Source organism: Danio rerio, chromosome 17 (assembly GCF_049306965.1).
Source record: "Danio rerio strain Tuebingen ecotype United States chromosome 17, GRCz12tu, whole genome shotgun sequence".
In the NCBI taxonomy this organism is placed as follows: Eukaryota; Metazoa; Chordata; class Actinopteri; order Cypriniformes; family Danionidae; genus Danio; species Danio rerio.
Genome location: NC_133192.1, coordinates 6,421,312 through 6,444,930, shown reverse-complemented (window position 1 = coordinate 6,444,930; position 23,619 = coordinate 6,421,312). Strand labels below are relative to the sequence as shown.

The 23,619-nt window shown below is 35.9% G+C and overlaps 2 protein-coding genes across 4 annotated transcripts in view; one reads left to right on the top strand and one right to left on the bottom strand.

Moving 5' to 3' along the window:
* Positions 1-23,619, bottom strand: part of cdc5l (CDC5 cell division cycle 5-like (S. pombe)) — a 453,211-nt gene that overhangs the window by 196,518 nt on the left and 233,074 nt on the right. The gene's annotated exons all lie outside the window — the stretch shown is intronic.
* supt3h (SPT3 homolog, SAGA and STAGA complex component) overlaps positions 1-23,619 on the top strand; it is a 267,830-nt gene that overhangs the window by 114,777 nt on the left and 129,434 nt on the right. For 2 of the 3 annotated variants that reach the window (XM_021467143.3, NM_001002625.1), the window contains exon 3: positions 16,219-16,303. In XM_021467143.3, coding sequence (XP_021322818.1) covers positions 16,219-16,303 — 85 coding nt within the window. Of the gene's footprint in view, positions 1-16,218; positions 16,304-22,647; positions 22,851-23,619 lie in introns of those variants that run through there. The other variant, XM_073927195.1, reaches the window with a different exon arrangement.

Genomic DNA, 23,619 nt, shown 5'->3' with positions numbered 1-23,619 from the left:
GAGAGAGTTCATGACTGAAAAAATCAAACACATGGTTTTCCAGCAAGGCAACCTTGGGTGCTGAAATATATTTGGCTAAACTGGCATTGAGCGGGTTAAAATAACCAAAACAAAGACCTTTTCAAAGCAGAATATCTGACTTCAGCATTGTTTTTCAGATAAACAAGAATGTTCACTTATGTTTCTTAAATGTCTGCAAATATTTAATAGTATTTTTATGCTTTAGAAGAGTTAAAAACATACACACAGCAACTTAAAGCCCTACGGGATGTTGTTAAATAACATATTACTTTCCTTGAAAAGTTACAGTTTCTTTTCTAAATAAGTTACATTTCAAAGTAACATATTATTTCATTTAAAAGAAACTTTTTCCTCAACACTAATCGTTAACATACACATGCTGTTGCTGAAACCAGTACTGGAGTCAGTTATTTACAATGCAAATAAGTTGCTATTAGTATTTACTCCTCCTGTCACCAAATGCATTATTCATTTGAGAACTACTAGTTTTCTCCCAGATTTCACACGGCCTCAGTGTCGTCCAGATGTTAGCAGTGTGTTTGGCTCTGCCGGGGTGTGGTTGTGTTACCATGTTTTTAATTCACTTGTTAAAGCTCTAATGACCGTGGTGAGCGCAGAAGCCTTCACTCTGTCGCTCTAGCTGGGGACAATTTCATGTGAAATACTTTTATATGGCCATTTTGCGCATTTACAAGATCCATTCATTTACCTAAGCACATTCTTGAGATTTACAAGTTCAATTTTAAGCAACCCTGAAAGTTCATAACAGGAAAATGGAGTTAGCTAAAAGTCTGCGAATTCCCGGCGAGGTGGGCGGTGTAAAGCGTCAACAGAAGCTGTGGTCAATGTTTAAGTGTTGTTTTGCTGTATTTCGAGATTACAAATACCAGCTATATCCTGTTATTGAAGCGCTGGTATCTTTATGGCGTAGTGACTGATATGAGTAAGACGACGATTTTCTTTTCTTCGTCATTTTCAGAGCATGACTGGACGCATACGGTGCAACCGTCCACTGTGTCACCCTATTAGTGGGATTGTATTTTTGACATGGCGGTTGAGTGGGTGTGGTTCCAACCCTAATTTTACCATTTGCTGCGGTCGCTTGTTGGTGCAATTCTGCTTAAAAATGGTTTGGACTCAATGTGTTTAGTTTTTTTTTTCTATTTTTCTTAAATAGCCGAGCTCCCTGCAGGCCGTCTTGCAGTTCTTGGCCGTTTTCCGCACACAAAATGCACATCACATCTGAGACAGCTATGCCCAGATGCTCTAATGTAAATGTTGACTCACAACCAGCAGTCTGACCATCCGGAAGGAGCCAAGACATTGTGCGTGCCAAGAGCAAAATAGATCGCAGCTGAAGACTGGCATGTTGAGTTTGTGTTTTGTGGAGGGCCTTTATTTGATTCACAGAGCAAACTCGTGTCAGACGTGTCGAACCATCAGCTGTCAAAAAAAGAAGGTCTGGATGAGGGTGTATGAGAGGGAAAAGTGTCAACCGGTAGAGTTTTTACGATATTGTTTATACAGAGAGTCAAACTTTAGGCACATCCACACATTCTTTATTATGACTGTTTTGCAGAGTTTAGAAGAACAGTGAAGGCATGAAAAGTGAAGGAAATAGAAAAAGAATGTGTAGAATGATCTAACATATTGAAGAAAACTTGTATTCTTGCTACCTCAGGGCTTGGTTTTAGGGCCACTACTTTTGAATAAAGAAATGAATGAATGAGTGAATGACAAAAAAAAACGATTGAGCGAAAGAATAACAAAATGTACATAAAACCTGTATTCTTTTGCTGCCTCTGTGACGTATGGGGTACCTCAAGGCTCGGTTTTAGGGCCACTATTCTTTTCTCTTTAGATGATTCCTCAGGAATGAATGAATGAATGAATGAATGAATGACAAAAAAAATGAGGGAATGAATAACAAAAATTTACATAAAACCTGTATTCTATTGCTACCTCTGTGAGGTATAGGGTACCTCAGTGCTTGGTTTTAGGGCCACTACTCTTTTCCCTTTAGATGATTCCTCATGAATGAATGAATGAATAAATGAATGAACGAATGAACGAATAAATAACAGAAAATTTGCATAAAACCTGTATTTTTTGTTGCCTCTGTGAGCTATATGGTACCTCAAGGCTTGGTTTTAGGTCCACTGCCTTTTTGTCTTTAGATGATTCCTCTGTATTGAATGAATGAATGAATGAATGAAAATATAAAACCTGTATTTATTTGCTGCCTCTGTTAGGTATGGGGTTCCTAAGGGCTCGGTTTTAGATGATTTCTCTGGAATGAATGAATGAATGAATGAATGAATGAATGAATGAATGAATGAATGAATGAATGAATGAATGAATGGCATAAAAATGAATGAGCAAATGAATAACAGAAAATGTACATAAAACCTGTATTCTTTTGCTGCCTCTGTGAGATATGGGGTGCTTCATGGCTTGGTTTTAGGGCCATTACCCTTTTCTCTTTCGATTATTTCTCTGGAATGAATGAACGAATGAATGAATGACCAAAAATGTACATAAAACCTGTGTTCCTTTGCTGCCTCTGTTAGCTATGGGGTGCTTCAGGGCTCAGTTTTAGGCCCACTACTTTTTTCTCTTGATATAATTGCTCTGGGATGAATGAATGAATGAATGAATGAATGAATGAATGAATGAATGAATGAATGAATGAATGAATGAAAATGTACACAAAACCTGTTGTATTGTTTTTCTGCCTCTGTGAAGTACTGGGCACCCCAGGGTTCGGTTTAGGGTCCGCTATTTTTTTCCTTTAGATGATTCCGCTGTATTTATCAAATTTAGCATTTTGTACTATAATTTTTAGAAGACACGCAGTTGTATCATGGGAAGATTACGATTTTCAGTTTCAACATCACCTGAAGATATTCTGTCATTTACTTAGTCTCATCTCCTTACTCTCGTGCCATTGAGTGATGCGTCAGTATTTACAGTAGTTCGGTCAGAAATGCATTTGAATTATATCGTGATGTTGGTTTACGGCGCTGTGTTGACATCACTGCAGCAGAATGTAAGCAAACACATCAGATCCAGAGCTTTGACAGATGTAGACGTTTCCAGAGCTAGATAGGATCCTGTTTGTTTAATTGGCATTGCAGACACTGAAGTTTAGTCTTTTCACTTGGAGGAAAACAAACACATCACATGAAAGAATCCGTGCAGGCAAAAAGAACTCATGATCTTGTCAAGTTTGATCATGAGTAAAAGGTCTTTTTTATCAGAATCCCCATGATGCATCGCAAAGGATGTAATCAAATCAACAAATGTGTTTACAGACTTTTTTTGCATTCATGAATTTGGCATACGCTTATGAATAGATTACTACCATGCAAGCATTTCATTGGTTTATGCATTTACTGTGATCAAACCAATGATCTCAGTGTTACTAGTGCCATGCTGTGATTTTTCTTTCTTTCTTTCTTTCTTTCTTTCTTTCTTTCTTTCTTTCTTTCTTTCTTTCTTTCTTTCTTTCTTTCTTTCTTTCTTTCTTTCTTTCTTTCTTTCTTTCTTTCTTTCGTTTGTTCAATCATTCGTTAATTTTCCCAAATTTTTCTGTTCATTTTATCTCATTCATCCACCCATACTCTCATTGTTTCATTCATTATCTGTTGTTTGTTTATTCGTTCATTCATTTCCTGTCATTTGTTCATTTATTGTCTGTTATTCATTCATTAGTTCATCAGATCATTCATTTTTTGTCATTCGTTTATTCATTTTCTGCTGTTCATTCATCCATTCATTAGTTCATTTGTTTTCTGTCATTCGTTCGTTCGTTCGTTCGTTCATTCATTCATTCATTCATTCATTCGTTCATTTATTATTTCATTAGTTCTGTCATTCGTTTGTTCGTTCATTCATTCATTCATTTAATTCATTCATTAATTATTTCATTTGCTTTCTGTCAGTTTTCTATTTACATTTTCTGTCATTCTTTTATACATTTTCTATTAGTTATTTTGGTTCTTTTATGTTGTCATTCATTCATTCATTCATTTTTTTATTTGCTTTCATTCTTGTATTCAATTGTTTATTTTGTTATTCATTCATTTGTTCATTTGCTGCCATTCATTCATTCATTCATTCATTCATTCATTTTTGTTGTTAGTTTGTTTATTCAATAGTTCATTTATTCATTTCATTCATTCATTAGTTCATTTTCATTCATTCATTCATACATTTGTTCATTAAATAATTAATATTTCTATTATTTGTATATAAATTTTCTATTAGTTATTTTTTCATGTTGTCAATCATTAATTTATTCGGTCATTCATTCTTTTTCTTTCATTTTTGTATTTAATTATTTGTTTTTGTTAGTTCATTCATTCATTAGTTCATTCATATTCATTCATTCATTCATTTAATAATTCATTCATGTGTTTTCTGTTAATTTTCCATATAATAATTCATTTAGTCATTTTCCACGATTCATATATAAATGTTTTATTAGTTATTTTTGTTCATTCATTTTGTCAATCATTCAATCATGTATTGTTTTATTTTCTTTCATTACTTTAATCAATATTTTTTAAAATTTCGTTATTGATTCAGTTGTCTATTCGTTTTCTGTCATTCCATTCATTTATTCATTTATTTATTCATTCATGTCAGTCAGTCAGTCAGTCATTCGTTTTCTTCGTTTCTTTAATTCTTTTATTCATTCAATGATGCATTGTTTCATTCTTTCATTCGTTCATTCGTTCGTTTGTTCACTCTTATGTTATTTTTAATTCATTCATTCATTCATTCATTCATTATTAATTATTTTATTCATTCATTCATGTAATTTTTTTTCATTCCTTTTTAAAGCTTTTTTTTATTCTAATGAACATGCGAGTGAATAATTATTTCTAGAACATTTTGTTTTTGTCTGTTTGATCCTGTGTTGAAAGTTGTCCACTGTGGATATAGTTCAGAAACGTGCCTCTCGCTCGTACATGAAATGGCTGTGTTTGGTTGGACGAAGTCAAATAAGCGCTGGGTAATAAGTGTTGAAGGTCTCAATAACGCTTGCCAATGCATTGAACGAAATAACAAACTGTGCTTTCACTTACGACTGGAGCTGCCACAACTGTTTATTTTAGCAGACAGTGTCTGCCAGTAACTTCACAGATTTTTAAACACACATTCAGAGCTTTTGTGTCGTGTGACGGCTGGAAACAGAGCACAGAGTGTGTGTCCGTCAGAGAGGAGTGTGTTTGTGTATGTTCATAAAGAAGCAGTCAGAGAGCTTTAACCTGCATTAAACACTACAGATCAAAGAAGGACTTGGTTTATATGTGGCCCAAAGTTTGAGGTTACTGATTTGAGGATATGTCATTAGAAAGACTTTTGACCAATAGAAAGCCTAAGTTGTATTAAGATGTAGCTATTTGTTTATTAGTGTTTTTTAAAACAGCATTTGAGAAAGACATCTTAACCTATTGCTTTTCAATAATGCATTGGTGAAAATGGTTATTATATAATCAATGTGGATGTAGAGACAGTCATGACCTTCAGCCTTGGTAACTTTTCGAACCCTCTGTAACTAGACTGTCAACTAAATAGAAACACCAGAAAAAAACAAACAAAAAGCGCTCTGTGGTAAGCTCAAATGTATGGTCGGTGCTCTTTGGGTAAGGGATTCAACACACAAGGGATCAAAACATCAACAAGAATCAGTCCAAGGCACTCGAATGAAGTGAAAAATTTAAAAAGCCTTTATTCACATGGCTAAATCTCTAAAAACCTGCGCGTTTCGGCTGAAGTCTGCCTTCATCAGGGTAACATGGTTTACAGTTGATCGTGGTTTGATCAGTTACAGTTTGATCATAGTTTTAGCTGTGCGTGCGTGCGTGCGTGCGTGCGTGCGTGCGTGCGTGCGTGCGTGTGTGTGTGTGTGTGTGTGTTTTGAGCAGAATCATTCTGACTGAATCAGTTGAATTGGTGAGTCATTAACTGGAGACTCACTCTTACGGGATCATTTGAATCAGTGAATCATTTACTGTAGACTCACTCTTACCAAATCATTTTAATAGAACATTTTAGAGATGTACGTAAACATTAATAGTGTGTGTGTGTGTGTTCTGATCTGTGTTTTCATACTGCACTAATTGGAGATTTCTGAATATTTCCTCATATCAAACTTCAGGTCTGTTTCTCCTCTGCGTCTGAAAATAGCGCAGGTCCAGCTCAGCTCCACCCTACAACCATAAACGCCTCTGAGCCTGGAAAACTACACACACACACACATGTGGAAAAACCCTGGAGAAAGTGTTGAGGAACGAGCCGGAGAAGCACTACAAGGGTTTCTAAGGCCGAAATTAGATCCACAGGAAATATTGTGATTTTCCGGTTTATACTGTAGCTAAACAGCGGCTTTTCCCTTATTGGCCGTCTTTAAAGTGAGCCACAATATTTAGATGCTTTCCTTGAGCTGTGATCTCACGCTCAAACCACCAGCGCTGAAGTCATGATGAACATCACAGATACTGCCGTTCATCAGGAGAACTGATTAATGATATGCTGTATGAGTGGATCCCAGAACATATTTAGATCCTGGATCCAAAGAGGATTTATTAGAGAAATATGTGACCCACAAAACCAGTCATACGTGTCAATTATAGTGAAATTAAGATGTATACGTCATAAAGCTGCATAAATGAGCATTGACGTACGGTTACGACCATAGACTGTAAAAGATATGGACGTAGTATATGTGACATCACCCATAGGTTTCTGAAAAGAGCAAATGAAACTATAAGTAGGCGTGGCCAAACATCGACATTTTGTTTGCGCTTCATCGCACCGATCGGGGGATACCAAACAAGAGTAAGGCCGTACTCACACTAGGTACAGTTGCCTCGAACCGGGCCAAAGCACGCTTGTCCCCCCTCCCGTGTCCCCCGACGGCCCGCGCTCACACCACAAACGGGCTTCGGCACGCTTACGTCATCGCTGTTGCGCTGTCCTGTGAGAAGCGCTCTTTCACTCAGCAGCACAGTGGAGATTTCTCTAGTTATATCGTTTCAGTCGTTTGATATGCCGTCAAATATTTCGCCAAACAGTCCTTAGGAATGCGGGGACACGCGATCCGCCACTTTTGACGCTCATAAACAATCATAAAGCTCTCGTGCTGCATGAATGATGTGGTCTGCTGAAGGCATGTAGCTGTCGTGCAGTGAGGGATTTGCATCTTTAATAAACTACGGCAGTTTGGGTTCACTGAACAGTCAGAATGATTAATAAATCCATATGAAACAGTCCCTTAAAAGTCACGTCTCGCTTCCAGTTTCGGGCATTGGCGTGTTTTGCATTCACACACAAGCGTTCCGCGCCAAAGCCCAAGTGATCCGGGCCAAGTGACACCTCTTCCAACCGGGCCAGGGCCGGCCAAGTGAACCGTGCTTGAGCCCGGTTCAGCGCGCACACTCTTCTCAAACGATCCGGGAAACGGGCCTGGGCATGGTACGGATGGCATAGTGTGAGTAGGCCCTAAAGAGGCAGAGTGTAAATGTAGCTAAGATGGGCTTTTCTTTGGGAGAAATGCTCAATACTTCAATACATTCCTGTGACTCATTTTTGTTTTGACTGCTTGTGCTTGGTTGTACACTGTATCAATAAAGTGTTTAGTCTTTTAAAACACTTGTAATACATAGAGCTACTGAGCATTGTTCTTATGACGTTTTTCTACTGGAGGAAAACACAAATGACTTCCAAACACTTCAGATATAGTCTGAGTTAGTAAATGTAAGACTATTGATGAAATCCAGCATAACACTGTATGACAACATTTCAGATGACTGTTCTAGAGCCTACAGCTAATCAATCTGTCAGATTCTGGAGTGCTTTACAGCTCTAAAGAACATTATAAATGATAAATGATCTTAAATAAATGAAATGAAATGAAATACATTTATAGAGATGGTATATAAGTATATAATTTCACTCAACCGGGAAATGGAGACCATGTGAACGGTTTGTGAGCACAATTAAGTGCACACAGCATGCCATATCATCTGATAATTGTAGGAAATAATTCTAAAAGGCAACAGACTGTGTAAAAAAAAACATTAAAAAGCACAAAAATATGATAAATGCTGAGTTCAGCAGCTAATCAGCCGGAATCAGCTGAGGTGAGGTACCAGCGAGACCTAGCTGTCACTCAAGTGACCACGCATTTAATTAGGCAGACTTAATATAGACCTTTTTCTTGGCTGCCGCATGGAGTGTGCCAAAGCGACCAGCGTCTTCCGATATAATGCTTAGAACATCCATTTACAGTGATCACAACTGCTAATTTGTGCACTGAAAATGGGTTTCAGTAGCATTTTGAGTGGATTACGGAGTGTATTTGTGGCACAACTTTGAAAAGTGTGTGTTAAAGCTGTTAATCTGTCAGATGTGGTTCACGTGCGGAAAAAAAAAAACCTTTCTCGTAGTTCACATGTCTGCCAGAACTACTGTGTGTGTGTGTGTGTGTGTGTGTGTGTGTGTGTGTGTGTGTGTGTGTGTGTGTTCGTGTGTGTGTTCCCAACCTGTTAGCTCAGCGGCTCTTCAACACACACACACACACACACACACACACACACACACACACACACACACACACACACACACACACACATGCAATGCTTTACTGCATTATAGAGCAAACCAGATTACTGGCATGAAACTTAACAGGTATGTCATGCAATTTACAAAAAATGACCAATAAAAGTCTGTTATTGATACTCTGCTGGCTGATTTGTTGTTGATTCTAATCGCGAGCCGTTTGTCTCATTAAGTGTGTTGTATTTACCATGGTTTGTGTTTTTCTGTCATTTCGAAATGTCACCTTATTTTCACTTTGTCACAGTTAATAAATAAATGTGTTTGTGGGACAGAACAGTAGGCTATACATGTGTGTGTCAAACATTTTGGTGAATTGCATTTGTTTGGGCTGGTTATATATTTGAAAGAAAGAGAAACTGTTGACTTTAGCGATGACGAGGCTTCATTTAAACTGCAGAAGATGCCGTCCGAAAACAAGGGGAAAATGCCTCACTGCAGTTGTTTTCCATCCTATTAGGTTGCATTTCTTAAATGATCAGTCCAGGAGGTGGCGCTGATCAACAACAGTATTAGTTCGTGGATGATAAAAGCAGGTTATTTCGATTAAAACTATCGTTTCAAAGCTGTCCATATGTGACTGTTTATACACATGGCTGCTGACCGGAAGTTCTTTGCATTCTCCTTGCGCTTACACGCAAAGCATTCCAACGTTCCAAGAAAAAGGTGTTTAACTTAATAAAAAGAAAATTGATGGGTTATAAAACAATTCACCCCCCTCACAGTTGTCATGAAGGGTAATATTAGCTATATACAACAAAACCATCTTTTGTACCAGGCTGTAGACATGTTTTTATCAGCTGTAAAATTAGCCAATTTACCGATGCAGTCAGAAAACTTCTGGACTTTCTGGAGCCAGCCCCCCACTGACGAGTCGATGAATCGCAGTTACAGTTACTTCCGTATCAGCTTCATAAGAGAGAGCGGGAGGTTGTCGCTTGGTTAGGCCAGGACAATATTTGGCTGAGATGCAACGATTTTAATATCTGGAGGGTTCAATAAAATCTAAATATTGAGAAAATTGCCTTTGAGAAAAGTTTCTGATGAGTTTTGGCATAAAAGAAAAAATAATTATAATTTGACCCATACAATGTATTTTAGTCTATTGACAAAAACACTTTCACAACATAAGACTGAATAACACACAGTGTTTCCTCTTGGATTTTTTCCAGCTGTGGCGGCAGGCCTTTCTCACACAGATTTACCAACTACCTGTGGCATTATTTCAATGACAAATGTCATGAGCGCAGTATTAAGTAGAGATCGCATTTAAGTAATAGCCTACGAGTATGCAAATCTCTTTGCTTGCGGGCTGATTTTCGCTGCTCAAGCTCCAGCATTTATTAGATTTGCTAGGAATTTTTATGAATTTCTCCAATAGACCTACAGAACGATATTAATGCATCCTGAAGTAAAGTGAAACGGCTAAACGTCGTGTTTGCTGGCCTCACGCATCACTCATATGTCAGTCAGTCAGTTAGTCAACACATAACCCTAAAGCAGGGGTCTCAAACTCGCGGCCCGCGGGCCATTTGCGGCCCTCAGTGCAATATTTTGTGGCCCGCTCCGACCTCTGTACACTGACAGAATCAGCGGAGCGGGGAGAGAGAGCGCTCCCCGCTCCGCTGATTCTATCCGTACACAGCGCGCTTGTCACTCAATGCACGTTGTCGCGCACGTACTCAAGAGCGGTGTTATCGCGCGACTACTGAAGGGCGGGACCGAGGGTGTGTCGCGTCGCGGGGCACTTTTGATCATTTTGGAAGGGCACTTTCTATGCAAGACTAAAATAGGCATGTGCTCTGCACAGGTTGAGCCCTATGTGTGCACGTGCCTGCCCTGCATTATATTGATATTATAGGTAGATACAGACTGGTACAGACTGATGTGACTGGAGTGGGGTGGGGGTGTTTTATTTATACACATACATACCTTTTTTTAGGTGAGGGAATGGAAGTTTTGAGTGAGTTCCCCCACTTTTTTCCCTAGGACTTCAATAAGTCAAAGTACAGGTCTAGACTTAATGATGATCATCTTCAAGCCATACTGAGGGTCTCAACTGCTTCCGCTCTAAAGCCAAATGTGGTTCAGATTTGTGAGAAGAAGCGCTGTCAAGTCTCTGGCAGCAAGGAGTAGGCAAAAGATGCCATGTTCAGAAGAACTGTTCATAATCTTCATCAATGTTCTATTAATGTTCAGGACACTTCATGTTCAGAAGAAATAATTAAAACTGTTAATAATGACATTTGAGGACTTTTTTTTGTGAAATCCCTTATGCGGCCCAGCCTCACCCAGACTTTGCCTCCTGCGGCCCCCAGGTAAATTGAGCTTGAGACCCCTGCCCTAAAGGGTTAAACAAATGACGCACAGCACTACTATTGGTTACAGAAAAGTTTGCGCTGTTATGATTCACTCACCTTTTAATAGGTTTTGGTGCGATTATCACTCGCTATAAAAAATACACGACAATGTTTTGAATGAGAAGCTGTAATGTAGCCGTGGCGGGATCAATTTTGGCGTGGTGCCCCGCCATGGAAGAAACCATGACATATAATGTTGTAGCATAACTTGACATCATAATCATCTGTTGTTTTAGTTTTTTTTTTCTTTTTTAATTCTCTTTATATTTTTTCTTGATTTTTATTTTATTTCTATTTTTATTCATGCCATTATTTTTGATTTATATATATATATTCAAAATTAATTATATGACAATTTTAATATATGTGTACACCGTGTCTCATTCATCTACTTTTCGGCTTAGTCCCTTTATTAATCTGGGGTCGCCACAGCGGAATGAACTGCCAACTTATCCAGCAAATGTTTTTACATAGCGGATGCCTATCCAGCTGCAACCCATCACTGGGAAACACCCAAATACATTCATTCACACACACACTACGGTCAATTTTAGCCTACCCAATTCACCTATAGCGCCTGTCTTTGGACTGTGGGGGAGCACCCGGAGGAAACCGGGGACATGCAAACTCCACACAGAAATGCCAACTGACCCAGCTAAGGCTCGAACTAGCAACCTTTGTGCTGTGAAGCGACAGCACTACCCACTGTGCCACGGTGATGCCCCATATACTTTTTTATTTAAAAAATAAAATAATTTACTCATGCTCTTTTTTTTGTTATAATAATAATAATATGACAATTTGAATGTCATTTACATATTATGATCATCCTTTGTCATAATTTTTAATCAATAGTATTGTTTCATTTTTATTTTAATGAATATTTGAGTATTTTTAATGATATTTACTGATATTTACTTCACTCTCCCTTCATGGTGGCTTCAGATTTACTTTTAATTATCCCAAATGTTAAACATCACTAAATGGCGAGAATTACTGCTGGACGGTTAACCGACACCATTATGATCATGAATCGACTAAGCAGACGCTGAAGAATCTTATTACAGCTCCAACCCTGTTTTATATGAAAGCAGTTTGTGCTTTCTGTGTGTGTGTGTGTGTGTGTGTGTGTGTGTGTGTGTGTGTGTGTTCTCTCATTACAATGATCATAATATTTTATTTCTCACTGTAAGCATGTGTATTGTTTAGGTAAGATGAAAAGAGAGACTTTATCTAAAGCAAAGTCTGTTTTAAGATGAAGAAAAAAGTGTGATTGTTGTGTCTAGGTGGAGAAGGAACTTTCTAGACTCCTCCTGCTCTCCAAAAAAGAGCCCAAAAACTTCTTCTGGAAACCTTCAGAATCAGAAAGAGCGTTATTGTCAGGCATGTTTACACATATGAGGGATTTGTTTTCGTCACAGAAGATTCCACAGTGCAACAAAATGACAGTGACAGGACAAACACACAGATATTAAAGGAAATTAAATGTAAAGTTTGATACATTTTTTACACTATAGACATCCAGACTCAAACTAAAATAGAGCTGTTTGACCATTCACCAAGACTAATCACAGACAAAATAAAAGGTTCTGTCTCATAATAATCAGTCTCATCAATAATAATGTTATGTATATGCAGTGTAATGTATTTCTTGTTTGAAGCATCTGTATACTTTCTATCTTGTCATCTTGGTGCCCTGGTCTTAAATTAGGTTAAATTGAGGTTAAATTCCTCATGAAATAAGTAACTTATAGTTATTTTAAATTCAATTAAATTTAATCTTTAATATAATTTTATTTTTTATTTATTTATTTTTTCTTATGTTTGAAGCATCTGTATACTTTCTATCTTGTCTTAGTGCCCTGGTTTGAGGTAAAGTTTTTATATACTATAATATATATATACTTTTTTATTTTAATGTTTTTTTTTTTAATAATAAGTTTTTTTTTTTAATTTTAGGCATCTGTATACTTTATATCTTGTCTTCCTAATGTCCTTGTTTTGTTTTTTTAATATTATATTTTATTTTGTTTTTAGTATTTTATTTTATTTATTTGTATTTTTTATATTTTATTTTATTTTGTTTTATTTAGTTTTTAATATTTTATTTTATTCATTTCTTGTTGTTATTTTTTATATTTTATTTTATTTTGTTTTAAATATTTTATTTTATTTGTTTTTATTTTGTTTTTAATATTTTTTTATTTTGTTTTTAATATTTTTTTAAATTCTGATTTTAATATTTAATTTTATTTTATTGTATTATGTTTTTAATATTTAATATTTAATTTGTTATTAATATTTTATTTTATTTTTAATTAATTTATTTTAATTTTGTTTTTAATTTAAAAAATTAGTTTTTAATTAGTTTTAAATATTGAATTTTTTTATTTTATTTATTTTCATTTAGTATTTATTATTTTATTTTATTCAGTTTTTAATATGAATTTTTAAATGTATTTTTATTTAGTTTTTTAATATTTTATTTAATTTTTATTTAATTTGTAATATTTAGTTTTATTTAGTTTTTAATATTTAAATTTATTTATTTTATATTTATTTTGTTTTTAATATTTAGTTTTTGTTTTGTTTTACTTTTAGCTTCTCTGTGTTGCTTCACTATATACTGAAATGCTTTTGTCAAATCAAACACAGACCTGCAGCAAATTGACGATATTTTTTGTCCTCAGGGAGGCGTTTGTATTAAAATGCATTTAGGTGAAAGAAGCAGAAGAGAAGCAGGAGCGCAATAAAACTTAATTGACACGGTTATGGTTGCGATCTCCAATAAGCAGACTCGTGGAGCCAGAGAGGGTGATTCTGCGCGAGCTTTATGCCTCTTTCAACCATAGAAAGTAAATGAAAAGATAATTAGGTGCTACTTTTAGTAGATTCCAGCTTGCCAAGGTTAAATATACTACTTTATACAGGATTTTTTGCTACTCCTGCAGACGTACCTCATGGTGGACTCTGACCAGATTTCTGTCACGTCTCTATAGTTTAGTCCTAATGAAATGAGTGTGTCAGTATGAAGCTTTGGCAGCAGCATTGTGGGAAAAAACTGTGAATAAAGGCTTCAGTTTGTGTCTTGGTTCTGTAATGAAGATTTGGATCGCTCTGAATGGCCGATGCTGGTTTATGAGGGTTTATAACTGTGTGTTAATTGTGTTTTATGAACATTTGCTCACTGTAATGGCAATAACAGAGAAGTCATTGTCGATTATTTATCTAAATGGAAGATTTAAAGGGATGTTCATTTCGGGATTTAAAGGGACCTATTTTACAAGATGTAAAAACGAAGTCTCTGATGTACCTAGAGTGTGTGTGTGTGTGTGTGTGTGTGTGTGTGTGAAGATCAACTTAAAATACCACACAGATAATATTTTATAACTCTCTGAAACTGACCTTTTTAGGTTTTGATGGAAAATTGTGGCATTTTTGTTGACCGTTGCTTTAAATTCAGATGAGATTGCACTCTTTTTCAAAAGAGGGAGGAGCTACAAATGCCTTTGTGTCAGCATAGTGGCAGATTCAAAAACAAGACTAACATCCTATGCTAATGAGGGAGAGATGACAGAAATGGGTGGGGCTTTCCCCCTCTGATGACGCATACAAAGGAAGAATGTCAATCAAAGTGTTTCTGCAGACAAACAATATGAATGAATTTTTACCGTTATAGCTGGTTATATTCACACTGCTGGCACACAACTGTTTAAGCCCCTTATAAATGTCTCTTTTTGCATAATAGGTCCACTTTAAGATTAAGAGCTGATTTATTTTTTTTTTTTAGATTTTTACAAAAATGGCATTTCGTTTATACCAAAATGGCATTTAGTCTTATTTTAAGTCATTTGAATCATTATAGTTTTAGTCGTCTACATTTCTTATGAATTTAGTAGTAAGTGCTTTAAGGGGTCATGAAAATATTGACAGAAAAATCCTCAAATAGAGAATGACATCTAAATATTTAATACATTTTAACATTTCATTTTACAGTTGTAAACAAATAAATGAACATTGCTGAAATAATATACAAATATAATGGATTAAGCTTCAAATAATTAAATGAACTCAGAACATGTTACTCAAATCAGATTTCTTTCATAAAGATATTATATTAACTGCATAAATAATAAATGACATGAAATTAACCCGAAAATAAATGAAAGACATTTAGCAAGTTATAACTTTGAGACCATGCATGATCAAACTGTCTGTACTAGATGTGGAATTGGACATTCTAGGTTGAAATTTTTATTTACTGAATAACGAAGCGCCACCTAAATGTAATCAGACTGATCTTACCATAAACCATATTTTTTTTGGAATGTGGAAGTTTTAAATCCATTAGACACAATTTGTTTAAGGAGATTACTTTGAAGAATCTTAAATTTATTAATAATTGAAGTGAAAAATTATATTTAACTTTGAATATATTGTGTGTGAATTTTATCTATTTATTTTCTATATATTTGCCTAAGTAACTTTTTATTGTAATACGAAATTGTTTTTATCATGTAATATTTTATGTATATGCATTTTGCTACGAAATAGCCATACATTGCAGATGTTGCAATAAATAAATAATAAATAAATAAAGATATACCATATTCAAATCATGAAGCTTTTTAAATGACAATTTAGCATTTTTATTGTGTTGTTTGTTTTGTGTTTATTGTGGGTTGTTGTGATTATTATTGTTGTGTTTATTATTGTTTATCGCCTTGAGTGTAAGAAAGGTGCATTACAAATAAAACAACATAATAACAATATTAATAATAATAACAATACTAATAATAACAACAATAATAGTTTTCCCAGGGATGGGTTGCAGCTGGAAGGGTATCTACAGCGTAATACATGTGCTGGTCAAGTTGGCGGTTCATTCCGTGGTGGCGACCTCTGTTTAATAAAGGGACTGAGCCAAAAAGAAAATGAATAAATTAATTAATGAATGATGAATAAATGAATGAATTAATAATAATACTAGCATTTAAACATTTGTAATGATCTCTGCCATATTAACGTTCACATGTCTCTAACATTTCCATCCTGTCTTTATTCATTGATGAAAACCCTGTTTTTTAGTCTCTTAAAATGTTTTGGTCTTTTTTTTTAAGCTAGTTATTTTGTATTGGTCAGTGAAAAATGTTGTTGATGGAAAAATATGAGGAGAATAATATGTGAGTGTGTGTGTGTGCTGTTACAGGTTTGCTCTGGGTGACTCTCGGAGGCCACTACATGAGACCGCTGCCCTGGTGGAGGATATAGTGCACACACAGCTCATCAACCTTGTAAGTCTGAACACACACATTTGTTTTTGTGAAGTGTGGGGACATTACTTAGGTTTCCATTGTTTTATACAATACAAACTGTTTTCTATTACTCTAAACCCACCCCATCCCTTAAAGGAATCTGTGTGCAGTTTAACTTTCTGACAAAAACTCATTCTGTGTGATTTAGAAGCTTCTTGAGAAATGAGGACTTTAGCAATGTCTTCATATTGCGCCACCTTTTTGTAGCGCCTGTGTCATACCTATGTCATTATGATTTCTGTCCTGATTTGTCACAAAAACACTTATAAGCATACACACACATGCTTCCATAATGTAAGAGGTGTGTTTGGGAATTGACTGGCTAGATGATGTCAGCTAAAAAGTTTTAGTGTAACATAGATTACACATAGATAGTTTAGTTTTTAGTTTAACATAGATTAATATATATATATATATATATATATATATATATATATATATATATATATATATATATATATATATATATATATATATTTATATAGTGCTGTCAATCGATTAAAAAAATTAACTAATTAATCGCACCTTTTTTAAAAAATTAATCGCGATTAATCACATTTAAAATACTGAAACTTGTAATTTTGGCTATTTAAATGTAAAATTAATGTTTACGCAAGACAAAAAATATTTAAATTCAAAATATAATTGTTTAATAGAACTTGTAACACAGATTTCTTCATGTAAACAACATACCCACAATAAACCATCAAGTTCCTGGCTTGACAGCCATATTTATTACAGAAATTAAAACACAGGCATGTTAGTGACATTTAAATTTCAAAACAATCAATGCCAATAAAGAAAACGTTGATTTCCATGTTGGATTCTAAGTGGACTGCAAAAAAATGCCAAAATACAGGAATTGCAGATGTGGAAAATGAAAAATTATAATAATAAACTATAGAATACAAACAGTTGCACTCATTGTAAAATTGTATTGCTGTGAGTTGAGAACATTAGTTATAGAGTAGAAACAATTTTGCTTAATCCTCCTTTACATTGATCCTGTTGCTAAGACTAGGAGTATCCCGCAAGTGCACAGAGACTCCCAAATGCCCGCAAATGAATGATAATTTCTTGCAAACCGGTTGTTAAATACATTGCACACCCCTCTCGCCCCTACTCAGATACGTCGCTCACTCCACCCCATATACAGACACACACACAGACAGACACACACACAACGCGCTGCAGACGTTTTGGCCCCAACGGCCTTCCATACTGGAGCGACTCCCCTCAGATTCAACACGCATGATCACGTTCATCAAATTTACTTAAACTAAACGTCCTAAAGTATTAATGTATTTCACAAGGATTCTGACACAACAACGCGAAGCATACACTTTCGTTGCGTTTAATGAGGAAACACGCTAAACTTGGAGGGCTCATGCTGAAAGGCAGAGTAATGCCCTGTCTTTGACAGCTCGTGACTTCACCAGACGTTCTTAGTACATTTACATAAGACACCAATACTCCGATTTTAATATGATTAAGATAATACTCCTATTAAAATTCTACCGTGTAGCCTTAAAAGGAACCTTACCTTAAAGGAACACCGAGTCACGAAATGCGGAGGATTTTCTTTCTGTTCGCCATGCAGTATCAACTTACAACAGAAGTCGAAAGTTAAAAATGAAACACCTGAAATTGCATGAAACTCTGGATAACCTGTGATGCAACTAATTGTTTTATACTGGAACTTGCCTTCAAAAAGTGCTTCCTTGGTCTTATCCACATTTATTGCATGTTGATCACACGTCCACCACAACAGGAAGTAAAAAAAACCTGAACTGCGTTAATTGCGTAAATTTTTTTTAACGCGTTATTTAAAATTAATCGCATGCGTTAATGTATTAATTTTGACAGCGCTAATATATATATATATATATTATTCTGACTTTAAAAACAGTATGAAAGAAACAGGCTTAAGAAAAAAATATAGGTAAAAAGGTTTAAAGGCTGTGAGTGGTTTTTATTTTGTTAATTTTATTTTGATAACATTTTCCCCCTTAAATTGTTACCTATATTTGATGATTTTCTTTATTTCTATTTTATTCATTTTTACTTTATATATACAGGCCTTGACATTAACTTTTTTGATCACCAGCCACTGTGGCTAGTAGATTTCCAACATTACTATAAAAATAATTTATATATATTAAATATATTTTATATAAATAAATGTGACTTTGACATGCTAAATGACTTGATTTAGATGTTTTGTTGTCCACATGCATCCTTATTTAGTTCACTGTGTGTGTTGTGTGTGAGCTTGCTCACTGTGCATGAGCAAATGAGTTGTCGCATTGCAATTAGTTTTTATTTCACATGACGTTTTTAGGGCTCAAAACTAACGATTTACCAAATTGATCTCTGACCACACAAAAAGAAAATAATTATTTCTTAGCCACTCATTTTAAATGTGTCAAAACAAGCAAATATATAGCTGTATACATGCACTTTTTATTCAACAATTTTTTTTTTTTTTTTTTTTTTAAAGAGACATTTAAAAAGATCTATTGTCATGCATCTAAAATATGCACAGTAATCTGTCCTGCCTAAAGGTCCCAGATCAGCGGCTACTACACATAAATGGGGAGTTAGGGTGCTTTTACACCAGTGAATCGATTCAGTTGTTCCGAAACAGAGATTACAATTGTTACATTGTTGCTCTTTGCTCTTGGAGCGGTTCGCTTTCACACTGCAAAGTTTCTAATCGGACCAAAAGAGCTAAAACAAGTCACGTGCGAGTAAACTCTCCTCACATTGGTCAGAGTGTCAGGGTTTATTTTGCAGCGTCCCGCTCAGCTGTCAGGAGAGGTGGTGGTTTGGTGGTGATTGACAGGGTGCGCGCGCGTGACGTGTCTGAGGAGAGATGCGGTGGGGAGGGGTGAGAAGGGTGCGCGACGATGCCTATTTGAGGACCGGGAGGGAGACACAAGATTACCGGGAGATCATCACTTGTTTGCGGGCATCCGGAGACTCGCGAAACTTCCCGCCATACTCATAATTCTCTCTTCATATAGCCGTAAGCCTATTACATATCCATAAAACACTGTGATATAACCGCGCTTGGATCGGATCGCTTTCTCACTGCAATCGAACCGCTCCAGGGTTCGTTTCAATCGAGCCGAGACCACCTCGTTCAAGCGATCTCGGAGTGATTACTTTGGCGCGGAACAGAGAGTGATTGCCCTGTTCACATATGCCAAACGAACCGCGCTAACTGGGCAAACGAGACACGTTCCGAAACAAAAGTGTAGGTGTGAAAGCACCCTTAATCTCATATTAAAGAAATGTTATCGTAAAGGATGATAATTAAACTTTATTAACAAAGATAACTGTAAGCAAAAGAAAGCAGGTAAAAACATACCACGAGTGATAATGAAAGGATGATTACGTGCCTGAGAATAATTAAAACGAAAGCAGTGACTGCTGCTGCATCTTATTCAAAAAGAGTTGAGACTGCAATTTCTGCCAAAGGTGCATCAACAAAGTATTGAAAGGCTGTGAATAATGATGTACATGTGATTTTTCACGCATTTTTTTTCTTTTTTTCAAAAATAAATTTGCAACAATTTAAACTCTTTTTTTCACGTTGTCATTATGGGGGATTGTGTGTAGAATTTTGAGGAAATAAATCAATTGAATTATTTTAGGAATAAGGCTGTAACATAAAAAAATGTGGAAAAAGTGAAGCGCTATGAATACTTTCCCGATGCACTGTACTATTGATTTTAATTCATTTCCGAAGAGACAAGATCATGTACAACATTTTTTTTTATTATTTATTGTTATTTTATCCATTTTAATAGGTTTACAAAAGTAATGTTCTATTTTAAATCTTTATAATATAGATTTTTAATTATGAATGTTTTCTATTTTCTATTTTAAATTTCGTTTGTGATGTTAGTTAATCATTTTTTTGATTAACGGTCTCATTTTTGCCTTCGACTACAGTACTTGATAACATTGATCACAGTAGAATACTGCAAATTCCTAATATGCAGTAAGTTACCGTAAAAGATTTTTTTTATTACCCACAATGCAGCGCATATTACAGTAGTGAACAGAAGAATGTATGTGGTGTTTTACTTTTATAGTAAATAACCAAAAGTCAAACAGTGTGCCATACAGGTTGACGTAGTCAGTTTTCAGGGCGTTCGGGGTGAATGTTACACTAGATGAGATCTGACGGTAAAACACACACACACACACACACACACACACACACACACACACACACACACACACACACACACACACACACACACACACAGCTCCAGAAAAGGGTTTTACTCCAATCTGTAATTAAGTATAAATATCCTCATCAGAACGAGTCTGTTTTCCTCCTCCTCCTCCTCCTCCTGCTGCACATACAGATCATATTGAGTGCGACCGCTGCAATGCGATATGAGGATTGCTCAGAGTTAAGTAAATAACTGTGAAGCTTACAAAACCGATGACTTTCGCTGCTTGGATAAACAGCGTTTCTCCCCGGCGCAGCACCTTGTCATGCTGTTACCACAAGCTGATCCAGACAGTGCAGAAATCCCCTGAACACAGCCCAGAAAACACACACTGATCTAGAGCTGCTTTCCCTCACGCTGAGAGAGTTTAACCTTTGACCCGCCGCTGCACCCAGAATACTGCTCTGAACATTCATTGCTTTAACCTTTAGCCTGAGAGTCGGAGAGCTCTTAAATCACAGCAGCGTTCAGATTGCAGGATCACTTTTAGTTTTGGTGCTGTTTTTGTAATTTAAGTGTTTTTTCTGTGTTTGGAATAATGTTGATTAATAGGAGAAAAAAGAGGATTGTGTACAATTACGTAAAATTACACTGGCTCTGACTAAAGCCTGGTTTATACTTCTGCGTCAAGTGATTATCGTGACCCACGGCGCCTGGCTTGCCCGTAGTCGTGCATTTAAATTTCAGTGCGCTGTTTGTGTCGCTCTGCAATAACACATCAGAAGCGCTAGCTGGCAGCAGGTTATTATGTTCCTCTGTGTCGAGTTTCTTTTTCTGATTGCTAACTTAATATACAAGTTTAATTCAACTCATCTGTATTTCTTTTACAATGTAGATTGTGTCAAAGCAAATTTTTGTCTGCATTCAATACTATTCAGCCACATATTTTAGTTGACAAACTTATTAATGAATTTGAGTTGGATCGAATGCTTGTAGGTGGGATTTTAGACTTTCTTGTTCAGAGGACACAGAGAGTTAAGGTAAATAATTGTTTTTCTGAATGGTTGGTAATATCTACGGGGTCACCTCAAGGTTGTGTCCTTTCTCCTGTACTATTTATTTTGTACACAAATAGTTGTAGGAGTATTTTTAGTAATAAGTACATTTTAAAATTTGCTGACAATTCTGTAATTGTTAGTTTGTTAAGTGAGGAAGACTCCACGCACGGTCCTGTAATTGATTATTTTGCCAGCTGGTGTCAGGAGGCTTTCTTACAAGTGAAGGTTCTTAAGACGAAAGAGATGACCATTGATTTTAATCGTAAGAGGAAACTGATTGAGGGTAAGCAAACTAGTATTAATGGAGAGGATGTTGGGAGTGTTGAACAGTATAGGTATCTGGGAACTAATTTAATTTAAGTTTATTTTATTTTATTTTATTTTATTCATTTGTTTGAGCATCTTTATACTTTCTATTTTGTCTTCTTGGTGTCTGGTTTGACTTAAATTTCTTGTGAATTAGGTTATTTTATTTTATAGCTTTATTTTATTTCTATATAAATTATATTATAATTGTATCATACTAGCCAGACTTTTTTGTGTGTGTATTTGCACTACACAAGTTTGGAGAAAAGCATCTTTTTAGGTTACAAATATCAAGAACAATCTTCCTGCAAAATCCTGGAACAATAATGATTCAGAAAACACCCAATTGTCCGAAAATGTTATCTAAAGTCTCTTAGCATGTCATTTGGGACCAAAAATATGTGAATTTCTTTTCTTTTCGTTTATCTGATACACTTTAATGTCTTGCAGGGGCGGACTGGCCATCTGGCAGACCGGGCACTTTCCCGGTGGGCCGACGTACTTTTTGGGCCGGGCTGATCATCGTCTTATGATCTGATCGGCCCATAAAAGGCTTAGCAGCCTATCGTTTTTTTCTGCCTTATTAATTGACGCTGCTGTGATCTGTGACTATCTGAAAGTAGATGCTTTTTTTCCCAGACAGACAGACCGGGCCGGCCCATGTGACACTCTGCAGCCCATTGGCTCTTTTCGGTATTGACATTGGGCTGGCCCAATCACAAACTCCTATTTTGGACTCCGTGTGAGCGTGCGTCGTCTGTGTGTATTTGTCAAATTAGTCGAGAGTCAGAGAGAAGAAACGCAAGGGAGGCGCAGAGAAATCGCGGGAAATACACCAGCGTTTCATTTAGCGATTCTGAAAAGTTCTCCGTTCATTCTAGTACACGGCTAAAAGCGCAAATCACGTGACCACACACACACACTCCGCCAAGAGCTGCGGGCAGTAGTTCGGCGGGTGAGCATAAACCCCAGGTGAGAGTATAGTGCATGTCAGACAGTTCATCTGCTGGATGATCTCATCTCACTATAGTTGTTAAACGTGATATTGAATTCATCTTGTTGTCTCTATCTAACAATTCTTATGTCTTTTGAATCACTTGTTCTCAGTTAACTGTTTTGGCTGAGTGCAAAGATAAGCTAATATATTAATTTATGTAACCACATACACTGATTCTGCACATTGACTGATTGCTTACCTTTATCGTTTAAATTTAATGTACGTTATACTGTTATAATGGCCATTATTGGTTATTAAAACTGATATTCTGCAAAAGAGACAGGGTAAAGCTTGTTCTTTTCAAAGAAAATGAAAGGAGACAGATATATTTAAGCCCTGTTTTGTTATAAATATGCAGAGTGAAGATGATGCTCATATAAATATGCAGCTACTTGAGGCTGTTTGGTGTCTGTTAATCATAATATCAAAATGAAACAAATTTGACTTATATTATGTTTTCATTGTTTAGTTAGTGAAACAGCAAGCAGGATGAGGTGAAAGAGGTTATAAAGTACACTGTTCCCTTTGAAGATTTACCCATGCATTAGCAGGCAGTTTTTGTTATGTTTATTATTGAATATAGGCTGAGTGAATAGTGTATTGAATAAGCTAAACTGGCTGTAGTGTATGAGTGTGTGTGAATGAGTGTGTATGGGTGATTTCCAATATTGGGTTGTGGCTGGAAAGGCATCTGCTGCATAAAACATGCTGGAATAGTTGGCAGTTCATTCCACTGCGGCAACC